General features: G+C 32.2%; 1 protein-coding gene across 7 annotated transcripts in view; it reads left to right on the top strand.

Annotated features, from left to right (window-relative positions):
- Positions 1–42: 42 nt before the first annotated feature.
- EndoA (endophilin-A) overlaps positions 43–12,832 on the top strand; it is a 37,629-nt gene continuing 24,839 nt past the window's right edge. For 2 of the 7 annotated variants that reach the window (XM_066391072.1, XM_066391071.1), the window contains exons 1-3: positions 56–274; positions 10,653–10,723; positions 10,776–10,844. In XM_066391072.1, the coding sequence (XP_066247169.1) occupies positions 10,679–10,723; positions 10,776–10,844 (114 nt within the window). In that variant the 5' untranslated portion in view covers positions 56–274; positions 10,653–10,678. Of the gene's footprint in view, positions 275–9,528; positions 9,740–10,652; positions 10,724–10,775; positions 10,845–12,832 lie in introns of those variants that run through there. The other 5 variants (XR_010752181.1, XR_010752180.1, XM_066391070.1 and 2 more) reach the window with 5 other exon arrangements.

Here is a 12,832-nt window from a genome sequence, read left to right as displayed (position 1 = left end):
AGTTATTTGAATGTGGTACTGTAGGGTTCTTATAAGCAATGTTCTTTCTATCATATTCTACATTGTAGACAGCTATAATTGTCACTTTTGTCAGTTCTCAAATCAGTCAATACTATCAAATAGAGTCGAGTTGTCAGTCGTTTTGTTGTTATCGATATATATTTGGCGTCCCATATTTTAGAGTGATAAAAACTGTTACCCCGAGTTCCTATAGTATTTTGCAACTTTTTTTTAGCAAATTTTCGCTTCATATTAAACACGAATAGAGTGCAGGGTAAGTGACGTTCGACTTAGTTCTAGTTGTAGGTGAATATGTGTTTCCTAGCACCTCCTCAAATGACCTTTGTAGGAGACAGGTCTTTCTCAGTTTATTCGTGCTAGTAGGTACCATCACCGTTTTCTGTATGTTTAACTTGTTTTAATAGGTTGCAAATAGAGAATAATGAATTAATAGGTAATTACATGAAAATTTCCCCAAGTAGGTTTGATGGTGTGTAATAAGCTCCCACCTTGAGAAGCTCTGTAATTCAAAAATTATTTAGAAACTGCAAAGTAAAATACATCTATTATTTATCTCTTGTTTACAAGATGTTTTAATTTAACAGTCACAACAAATTTATGTGTTAGGTACTCAACCGTTAAAATTGGGAAATTCCTGGTTTGGAAAGTTCATTCTATTAAGTGTTTACATAAAAGCTTTGTAGAAAGGAAAAAATAAGAATAAAAATTGGGCTTTTCATAAGAAAAATAAACTCGAAAGTTATGTATAATTATTAGGTAAACCCTGTATATTTTATTTCTTCTTCAAAAAGTGGGTATTCAATAAAAAATGAACCAATGTCAAAAGAGCATTTTTTTTAAAAATCACTGCTTGTCTTAAAATAACTTTTTTATATATACTTAACTCCAAGCAATGTACAAAGTTCTTCCTAATTTTTTAATTTTATTGGTTTTTGCCATTTTATATAAATAGGTACAAAGCATTGATAAGAAAAGATATCTATGTTTCAATTTGTCTTTATAACTATAACCTTGAAAGTCTACTGTGTGTAATTCAGGCAAGCAACTTTTGTGATTACTTAGTACCTAAACCTATCTCATCATTTCATCACATAAAACGTATTCTTTATGTGCAATTAAATTTTGAGCCACCTTCTAAATTTCAAATCTATTTTCTTTTCATATTTATGGACTTAATAAGTAAATATTTGACTATACTTGAACAGCAAATCAATTGAAAAAAAGTGCATGGATCACTTATCTATTAGGTATAGTTACGTGTTCTGTGTTACCAAAAATGTACAAATATTTTCTATGTTGAAACTATGTTAATTTTTCATGTAACTTGTAATATGTAATAGGCATCTCAATAAATTTAAGAAACAAACTGTATTAGCCAACAGAAAACTTCATAATTTTATTACACAATAAGTAGAAAGTTAATTTAGTTTTCAGTGATAGGTCCCTACTTGTTTCATTTTATAGTAAAGGTTACTGTCTTGCTATATAAGCCAAAAACAAACAAATAAATTAAGGTTTCCCCTTTATCTAATCACATTTCAAAAACGAATTTATTGTATCTAAAGAAATAAAATCTTAAGACCCTATAATCTACCTTTGATAATTCAAAAGTCATGTCTGTTAATTATTTGATCTTATGATGCATCTATCACTAATGCAAGGTAATTAGCTGCAAGTTAGCAAACCAAGGAAAAATGCAAAACACAAATGAAGACTTTCTGCATTGAAATATCCAAAATATCTCTAATTTTGAGCATGAGTTCTGGACACTTACGACCATGACTGTGTTGATATAAATACCTGCTGTGAGTACCTTATCTACAGGAATATCCTTTGGCAATAAAAAAAAACTTTCAATATTAATATCCGTCTTTCACATCAAAATTGCGTAGAAACTTGCAATCACCAACCATTTTTCATTTTTCCTCTCAACTATCAAAGAAATGAGGATTTGTAAATGTGAAAAATATAAACTGTTAGCTCAGAGATTCGTTATAAATAATTCCTACTATATAGAGAATAGTTAGAAACACCTACAGAATCCAAAAAATTCTTGTAGATTTCACACTTATGTTTGATGAATCATAAGATTGTACCTAATTAGATCCCTCTTTGATAAAATATTATGTTTCCAGTCGCTTGAACATAAAAAAGTCCATGCACAATATATGTATGTATAGGAAACGAGGTTGTCATTTATCACAATATATTATAATTCTTCGAAATAAAGCGATTTTGGAAAAATCTCTTGGATATAGTATACAGTATCAGACAAAATTAAATTGACTAGGAAAAATTTTCTGAAACTTCTTATCTATGAGCTCCTTGTTAAAATGCATTTACTTATCTTGTATATAAATAACAATAGAATGTTTAGAATAAAAAATAATATGGAAAAAAATTTTATATTTCCTTGTTAAATTATTTGCTTTTCTTAATAATTCATAGTCAATTTAATTTTGTCCGATACTGTATATTTACTTTTCATTTTGTGTGTATTTTCCAACTATTTCAACTTATACAGTGTTAGTAAAAAAAATATACATCGGTCAGTTTTGTATGTTTGTTTATCCGTTTAACATTATTTACAGTCAAATTTGATAAATTCTCAAATATTCCAATATAAATCGATTTATTTGTATTTAACTCATATCACTTTATCATCTGGATGCAGATTAAAGGATATTTTATGTTGCAAAGTGTTAAATTACTCCTATTTTGATCGCAAAAGACTTGAGGCCACAGAGTGACCAGCAAGGTAAGCAGACTTGAAACTCTTAGATTTTTTTTGGGATTTTGTTAAGGACACAGTATTCCAACATAAATCGGTTTCTGCCAAGGCTCTTTAAGACAATAAGTATTGTGCTAAGAACCATTCAGCCTGAATGAGTATAATGTCCATCAGCAGTTTTTTTGCCGCCTAAGAAACTGCAGAGCTGTAAACAGTAATCATTTTAACATTTTAAACCATAGTTAAAGTGACCTTCGGCAGAAACAGATTTATTTAGGCACACGCCATCGTAACACTTTGTTAATACAACCCAAAAGAAAATTCTAAGGGATTTAAGTCTGGTGACTTTGCCGACCACTCGATGGTACCAACGTCTCTCACATTCTAACTATATGCAATTAAATATCTTACAATACAAAAACACCTTTAATTTGTACACAGATGGTAAATTGATATGACCTAAATAAATCATTTTGTACTTGAATATTTTAAAGTTGATTTAGGTTGAAATGTGAATCAAAGTTGTGTAAGTGTGATTTAAATTATTAATTTAAACAGATTTAATGTGTTTTGTTCATTTCCTCATCTTTTTTCTGTCTCAAATTTATTGCAAACAATGGAATAGCCGCAAAGCGGATTTACTTACAAATGTTCGTTTTGTAATTTTTACTTCATATTTATTTCTGTCGTATTTTTTCTTATCTTTTTTGTGACACCTTTGATAGTTTTGAGAGATGAACCAAAGTCAAATGTAATTTAAAATTTTATTGTTCAAATATGGTTAGGCAAAAAGCACTAATAAAGCAGACACGCTGTCCAAAAGTAGGTAAGTTTTTTACCTGTTTATTCCAGATAGTGCCTTTAATTCACATTTTAAAACCAAATATAATTTTTTGCTTAATTTCTTTAATTATCTGCTTTTTTTTAACTTTGAATGCTTAATTTAATTTTCTATCTGTCTGTAATAATAATTTGCAATCAATGGAATGGTCGCAAAGCCGATTTGTAAATTTTCACTTTGTAATGTCATTACAATTTAAATGCTAAAAATGCCACACTTAAATGGAAAATGTTGCGCAAATGAATACACATACATACATGTGTATAAGAAAAAGTTTGTGACATATCCGCAAAACTAAGTAAAAAGAAAAGAGGATGTTGGATAATCCAGCAACACGTGTTTCCACTTATTGGCTTCATCAGGCATGTGCATGTGTGCGTGTAATGTAGGTACGCACACATTATGCTGAGCATATCCGAAAAAGTAGCTATATACAAGTGTAACCTGGAAAGAATTAACGGAAAAATGAGAGCAAGTGTCAGCATAGCTTTTCGTGGAAACACTCAACGATAGTATATGAAAAAAGTTAATAAACATGATCGGTAGACGCTTCATTGTCGAAATAAAATACACAGAGTGTTTGTTTCAGAGGAAGTAATTTGGGAAAGAAAACTCCACTTTTGCCCTAATTTTCCACTATTCTTATTAAGAATCTTAAATAAGACTAGAAGAAAATTGATTTAGATTAATAGAAAAGTTACATACATTATATCATAATAAATTGCTGTGATCTCAAACGCATGTCAAGGTATTTCCCGGAATTTTTAATCTCGTAATTTCAGCAGGGATATACGGTTCTTATTGCATCTGCGCTGTTTTGAAGCTTATTTAATTTAATTTTTTTCTAAAATTCTGAACTTTAAATTTGATATTTTCCAGGTGTTTTACAGGATGAAAAAAACACGTGCGTAAAAATGTAAAAATTCTCCAGTTAATTTGACGCTAATTCCTCAAAAACATGTGCCTTGTTTTATTCTAATACGAAAATGAATAAATGAGGTCAATATCTCGAGAAGTTTTTGGACGTTTTCCTATTGGTCTCCCGCAGTTTAAGAGATCTGTCTGTGAGAAATTTAATATATCTACAACCTTGAGTTTTTGTATATCCAATATTATTTTTTACCTAATTTGTTTGTCAGCTAAATCCCATGATTAGTAATGTTGTCATATGCCATACAAGGATCAACATACAAGGTCAGTGTCATACAAAAATTAATCGTATAAGAATTTTCAAAAAATGTGTTTGTTTTGATTAGTGACTTATTGATACTGATCATTTGGTTACTTTTTTATTGATTGTGTACTATGAAGTTAATGTTTGAGAGATATTTATAAAATTGTTAAACTGATTTTCAATTTTCGGCTCTTGTGCGGGAAGTCTAAATAACTATAGGACCATGAATATCTGATAAATTGAAAGTCAAATGTTCGAAACAAAAATCTTACAACGGAATAATACCAAGAAAAACATAATTAATATATACGTGATTTTGTATATTCAGCATATAAACTTTTGGATTTTAGGTGGCCACGTTCTGGAATCAATGGGTTCAAATATACTACGTGACAAAGAAAGGTAAACACCCATTAAAAACCATTTTATTTTGATAATTTTTTGCATGTTGACTTATCTTAAAAAAAGAAAGAAATGATCAAAATTTCAAGTTTATCTGTTAATTTTTTTTTTAGTTTCCATGAGTCGTTCCTTAAAAAATAAAATTTTGTTTAAACATTTTTGTTCACATTTGCATCGCAACTTTTGTGAAGTGTGTTGCAATCGGTCATAATTTTTACTCATTATGCCTAGAGTGCGTAGAATTGAACAGATCCGTCAGCTTAGTGGCTTTGAGAGGGGGCGGATTGTTGGGTTGCGCGAAGCAAATCTGTCGGTCAGAGAAGTGTCTAGAAGAACTAACAGATCCTTAGGAACCATAGTGCGGTGTTACTAGGCGTGGACTCAGGAAGGCCGTGGGCACAGAGCCAAAGGCACTGGGCGACTCAGAGGAACCACAGAGCGCGAAGATCGTCGATTGCGACTTTTGGCTCTTAGAGACCGATGTAGCAGCAGTCGAGCTATTGCAAATCAGTGGTTTGAAGAACATGGGAATAGGGTTGGTATGCGTACAGTATATCGCCGAATACGAAGTTTTGGCCTTTTGTCCTATCGTCCGCATTGGGTGCTGCCTCTCACTCGCGAACATCGATCTAACCGCTTACAATGGTGTAGAGAGAGGATTCAGTGGGACCAAGAATGGACTCAGATGATCTTTAGTGATGAATCCCGCTTCTGTCTGGGGATGAACGACGGTCGGGCAAGGGTGAGAAGGCGACGGGGTGAAAGGCGAGATACACAATTTGACAGAAAGCGTCATGTCCACTGTACTGTAGGCGTTATGGTATGTGGTGCTATCGCATATGGTAGCAGGTCACCCCTAGTTTTCATTAGAGGCAACATGACTGCCCAACGCTATATCCAAGAAGTGTTGGAGCCATACGTGATTCCATATTTTCGAACTATCCCGACCGCTATTTTCCAGCAAGACAATGCTAGACCTCATGTTGCTAGGCAAACAATAACGTTCATGGATCAACATCAAATCAACCGTTTACCCTGGCCACCTCGATCGCCGGATCTGTCTCCTATTGAACATGTCTGGGACATGATTGGCCGCAGACTGTTGAATTTACAGCACCCTCCACAGACTTTAGCCGCCCTTACTCATGAAGTTCAGATTGCCTGGAATGAGATACCTCAAGAAGACATTGACAATCTTATTAGATCCGAGCCTAGGCGTATCAATGAGTGTATAAGGAACCGTGGATGCTCAACACACTATTGAAAAAAAAAATGAAGTTCTTCCTCTGATCTTGCTGAAAATGTAATCATTGAATAAGTATGTGGTACTGAACACGTACAAAAAAAATTATCAAAATAAAATTATCTTTAATGGGTATTTACCTTTCTTTGTCACGCAGTATATAATACATTGTGAAAACGTTTGAATACTTAAATTATATTGGCTTGTTATACAGGGTCCGTCTTTAAGAGATAACACAATCTGTATATGGAAAATTACAAGCTTAATATATTTTTGAAGTTTGTATTTCTGTTTTTTGGAAAAAAATTGACATTGTAAAAATATTTTCAACCTGATGCGATACCTGATACCTTCCGGTTAAACCGGAAACTGACCCTTATTTCATTTATTTAAACGGAACATGGTATGGGGTTTTTTAGTAATAATATTTAGTAATAATGGGTTTTGTGTCGAAAATAAACATAAGTTTCATAATACAACATGGTATCGATTCTCAACTCTTTTGGATTTATTTCGACTTTGCGATACTTGTAGTTTTATTAAAATTCAATTGTTTACAAAACTATTTGACATACATTGATGAAGTAAATTTTAAATTACTGGAAAGTTAACACATTTTTATAAACGATTAAACAATTAAAAAATATATTTGGAAAAGGTTTTTAAAAAAATTATTCAAATTTAGAATTTTTAAATTCAAAAAAGTTTTTTTTTTCAAATAGCACCCTACAATTATTTTTTCATTATTCGATTAGTAGGAAAAAAATGAACAAATACTATATACATCATAAGTATCAAAAATTAATACTTTTCGAGTAAATCGAAAAATACTATAAACTGTTTTATACTTCATAGATAACAGATACATAAGCGATCCATTATACGATCAAATTGCTTGTTTATTTTGTTTTTTTTTAGTTTTTGTTTTTTTTTTTAGTTTAATAGTAGGTTTCTTTTTGACTACAGAGTTGGTGAATGTGCCAAATTCTTCTAAATTTTGAACCAGGCGTCTTATTCTATCCGCAGATGGTCGAGGACGCTCTGGATAACGTTCGATAAATGTTCTTACTGTTCGCACTATGACTCTGACATTCTCCGTTAGTTAAAATTAAATTCAAATAATTTTGTGTAGAAAAAGTCGAGCCATTTCGCCAGGAGGAACACAAATTATTGATATATTTACTCAGTTAACAACTATAGATTAAAAAAAAAAAACAATCAAAATAAATATTAAGTAACTTAATCGTATAATGGGTCGCTGATGTATCTGTTACCTACGCAATATAAAGTAGTGTATAGTTTTTTTCGATTTACTCAAAAGTATTAATATTTGATATTTATAATGTATATCGTATTTGTTCATTTTTGCCCTACCAATCGAATGATGTAAAAATAATTGTAGGGTGCTACTTAAAAAAAATTACTTTTTTGAATTTAAAAACTCTAAATTTCAATAATTTTGTTAAAAAACTCTTTCACACATTTTTTTTATTGTTTATAAAAATGTATGTTAATTTTCGACACAAAACCCATTTTCACTAAGAAAATTTCCATGTTTCATTTATAAAACTAAAGTAAGGGTCAGTTTCCAGTTTAACTGGAAGTCATGTCAGGATGAAAATATTTTTACGTTAGATTTTTTCCGCAAAACAAAAATACATTAAGCTTGTAATTTTTCATATACGGATTGTATCAGCTCTCGAAGATGAACCCTGCATATGAACATTAAGTAAAAATTTCCACTTTCACCGAACCTAAATTCAGGTTGTCTACAGGGTGTCCATTAAACATATGGTAAAAATTCAAGGGGTTACTCCTTAGACTATTCTAAGAATATTTTGTCCTTTAATGATTTTTGAAAAACCTCTTTATTTCGAAGATACAGAATGAGAAAAATTTTCGACAATAGCACCATTTTATTACTAAATATTGCATGTCATCTATCATGTGTTAATTTGCAAGAATTATTAAAAATAACTATCTACAGTTAGGATCCAAGAATCTAATTTTCTCCTCATTGACTGCCAATCTCTTTCAAATACACCAAGGTCGTTTCTTATTGAGCAATGATCTGATTTTTCAAATCTTTCACATTTTCCATTGGAGTGTTATAAATTAATGATTTTAGATGTTCTAATACAAAATAATCCAAGAGGTTTAAGTTTGGGGATCAAGCAGCCCATAAGTGAGGTCCTCTTCGACGATGATTCTTTTTACCGACGTAGGGAATTTCTCAAGATGCGGATTGGTAGAGGTGGACCTCACAATGACTACTTCATTTGAGATAGTCATTTTCAATAGTTTTTGTAGATTAAGAAGCTTTGCATGTAATATTTAGTAATGAAATGTTGCTATTGTTGATTTTTTTTTACCCTGTATCTTCGGAACAAAGAGGCTTTTCAAAAATCATTAAAGGATAAAATATTCCTTAAGATCGAGTTTCTATTACTGGGCAATATCAGTTGAAAAACACCACCTGCTGCCTTGATAAGGAATAACCCGAAATAGGTCATAGATTTGAAAAGAAAACAAACATTTGGGAAAAATACTAAAACGAAATAATTTTTGCTATAATATTCCTATTATGGCTTACATTAAAAAAATTCGCTTAGAATCTTGGTGGGCTGTTTAGTATTAATTGCATTATCGGTTTATTGATAGCAAGAGTGAAATATTATGGAACCGTCACAACTCTTTAAGCCATCAACTTATTTAGACTTCCAATTTAGATTCTTTTAAAAGCACTAAAAAAGTAAAACTAGAACGTCCGCTGCGATGGTGAGTGACTTATTAAAATTCCAGCAGAGTATAACTTGAATAAAACGAGAAGCTCCTAGCGACGGTCAAGGCTTCCCCATAGATAAATTTATGCACTAAATTTGATTTCTTCCCGTCTTTTTTTAAATTTATTTGTATGTTAGTTTTGTTCCCGTTGATGATGACTGTGCATTGATTTAATCTCCATTATGTGGCGCCCTCCTAGCAAGCCGATGTTAGAGGCTCAATGGACAAAATCGTCGATAGAGTAAGGACGACGGGGTAAACTTTTTAGTTAAGAAAAAAATGTCAGATTTATTGAGAAAAACGTGGGTGACGTGATGAGGCATAGCTACTCAAAAGGAAAAAAACAAAAATTGGCATTGAACAGAACATTGTCTTTTAGTTGCTAGTATCGATATGTGCGCAAAACTAATTGCGCCTGGATTCATTCACATTTTGGCGAGTCGATATCCATACTGGCTTCAGTCCTCCCGACTGTAGGCTTCAGATATTTTGTGATTTAAGTGCTGGATCTCCACGTTTTCCTTTAGTACAACTAATTATCCGGTACGTGACTTATACCATGATTTTTTAAAATGGCGCCATTAGGGCTATTATAAGAACCGTTTATGTTTTAGTTGTGCATGACCATTACTCATGTTTCTTTTTGATCCCTTACTTATATTAAGGTCTACGTTAATGCGATAGGTATTAGAGCACTCCATTAATTTAGTTGTACTATTGTGTGTTTTTTCCTCTACGTATTTTTTCTCTATATATAAAATTAATAATATCTTTAGATGGAGGAAATCTATGTCAAGGGTAGTTGCAATTGGGTCACGTAGAAGCGTGCTTTATCAGCGATAATTTATTAACATTTGTTTGGTCCAGCGGTATTATACTTTCGCGATTTACCTCCTTAACTGAATGACATTAATTTAATAACAACCTTTCACACTTGTATATTATATAGATCTTGCAGTGCCAAATCAAATATCAAGGGAGATATAATAAGTGCATTTAAAATCATTTTTTATACAGGATGTTTGTGAATTGTGGTGATGAATGATCATCGAAAAATGAGTCTATGTCGATTAGTAAACCATTGTCCGTAGATCTATAGTTTACGAGATACAGGGTGTTTATAAAAGTTTTATTAAAAATCAATAATATAAAAAATATCTTTGGGCACTAGTTAATACCTTGAAAAACCTTTAGGCATCTTCAAAGAAAAAATACAATAAAGCAATATGCCTGGGAATCAGTTTCTATTAAATCGCTGCGCAGGAAACTGAACATAAACGATAAAACTTTTATGAAACAAAGTTAAACACTTGCCACTGACTTTTATCTCGCAGATAACTCGATGTATGTTATTAATTCTACTCCCCCATAATGTCCTGAAATTTCTTCTGATTAAGCAGCACTACAGTATTTATATTTTTTTAAAGCTTCTCTAAATACCCTTTGTTGTTTTCAGGTGGAAAATTGCTTAACATTTAAGAAATGGCCTTTGCGGGGTTGAAGAAGCAGATAAACAAAGCAAATCAAGTAAGTTTTAACTTGTAGGCATTGCGAAAAATTGAATGATTTTTATTTCCAGTATGTCACAGAAAAAATGGGAGGTGCCGAAGGCACTAAACTGGATTTGGACTTTATGGATATGGAAAGGGTAAGCTAAAAATAACATATTTCTTACTTTCCACAAAGAATCTCAATGTCCTGTAATTCTGGAGATAGAAAAATACCGGGAATATACTTGGAACCTTAAAATTTAGTTACACATTATTAAAGGCATATTCCACGATGAAAAAATAAAGCAAAAAGTTAATATAAGCATAGGTCCGCTAACACTTCGTTTCAGAGATTGAAGGGGTCAAAGTTTATTTATTATCAATTTTTTCTTTGTAGCTCCCAGTGTTTTTGAGATATTTAGATCAAATCTGGAAAATAGCTAACTTTTTAGGGTCATGCATTCCTTTATCTCAAAATTATTTTTGCAGCACTCCACTGATCGTTTTGTTCTAAAAATCTAAATGTCCCGTCGAGATTTTTTTACTTGTTGCATTATTTTTTAATATACCAATTATATACTACATACATCAGTATATACAACTCATATGCAAATTATTTGTAATATAATTAGAAAAACTACCCTATTTTTAACGAAATTTATTATTTGTTTGGAGATCTAAATGGGAACGCATTAAGCTTCGTACAAACTTGAACATTTCACTGTACAACAAACCGAAAATCGAATAAAACACTCGTTTAGCCAGAGCAACATAGAAAATAACAATCCGACTTAACTCGTAGCGCCTAAATTAACGTTTTATTCGGCGATCGGGAGGAGGAAATCGACACACGCGTCGAACTAACAAAACCCCCGGAATCAAAAAATCGTCAACACGTCAAAGAAATCATTAGACACGCAGCGTCAGATGAAATTAAAGATATTTGTTGATATCAGAAAGGCATGTCAACGTCAGAAAGACACTAGGACGTGATCAAATTGGAAACATTAGTTAGTTGCCATATTAGAAGATATCGCTAATATCATCATAGCACTAAGGCACTTGTCATCAAGTTAAAAGAAGGCTGACCTTTTGTTTACAAAGCCAGGGAAAGATCTTTTTTTTCCACGAAAAATACAGATCGATTGGTCTTCTGCCACATATGGAAAAGATTGTGGAAGAAATGATGCTAAGAAGGTTAAAAGAATGCGTGAAAAGACTAAATATTATCCCAGAGAAACAATTTGGATTCAGGATGCAACATTCAACCTACGGAAAAAAGAAATAGAAGCACATGAGTGTTTAAAAGAGCAGTGCTGTCGCCGTCGACATAAAGGCCGTTAACAGACAGGTAATCATCTTAAAATGTAGAAGAAAATCCAGGATAGAGGATCAAGTGGTGAAGTGTCATAGGTATCTAGGAGTGAACATGGACGAAAAGCTAACCTGATAAATACATATCGAGAAAACCAAGAATAAAGTAAGACAAGAACGAAACTCTATTCCGTGATTGGCAGGAATCCAGACTGATAGTGAAAAACAAGATCACCCTCGTAAACATAATCACTCACCCACAGTTGACATATATTAGGTTGTTCGATAATTAATATCGTTTTATTCTCATAGACGGGGCTTAATTTATACATATCGAGTAGTAGTAATCTCATCGCTTATATTATTATATGCCATTTTACATGTTTTAGACTTTTTTCGATTGAAAATTGAACGTGATTAGTAAACAAGAAGGTGTTTAAAATTTAAGTTGAAGATGGACAATCACCTCACCAAACGCATTAACATATGCGATTCTTTGTTGAATCGTAACCAAAACGACCTATTTCTAAAAAGAGTCATAACGGGTGATGAAAAATGGATTGTCTACGATAATGTAGTCCGAAAACGATCATGGACCAAACAAGATGAACCTGCACAATCGATGTCCAAAGCCAATATTCATCAAAAGAAGATTATGCTATATGTGTGGTGGGACTACAAGGGTATTCTTTATTTTGAACTGCTTCCAAGAAACCAAACTATTGATTCGAATGTTTACTGTCGTCAGCTATCGAAATTGAACGAATAAATCAAAAGAAAACGTCCTGAACTCGCCAATCGCAAAGGGGTACTATTCCATCCTGATAACGCT

The sequence above is a fragment of the Euwallacea similis genome, chromosome 6 (assembly GCF_039881205.1).
Source record: "Euwallacea similis isolate ESF13 chromosome 6, ESF131.1, whole genome shotgun sequence".
NCBI classification, from domain to species: Eukaryota; Metazoa; Arthropoda; class Insecta; order Coleoptera; family Curculionidae; genus Euwallacea; species Euwallacea similis.
The sequence above is the reverse complement of the archived record's forward strand: the minus strand, read 5'-3'. Positions and strand labels throughout refer to the sequence as shown.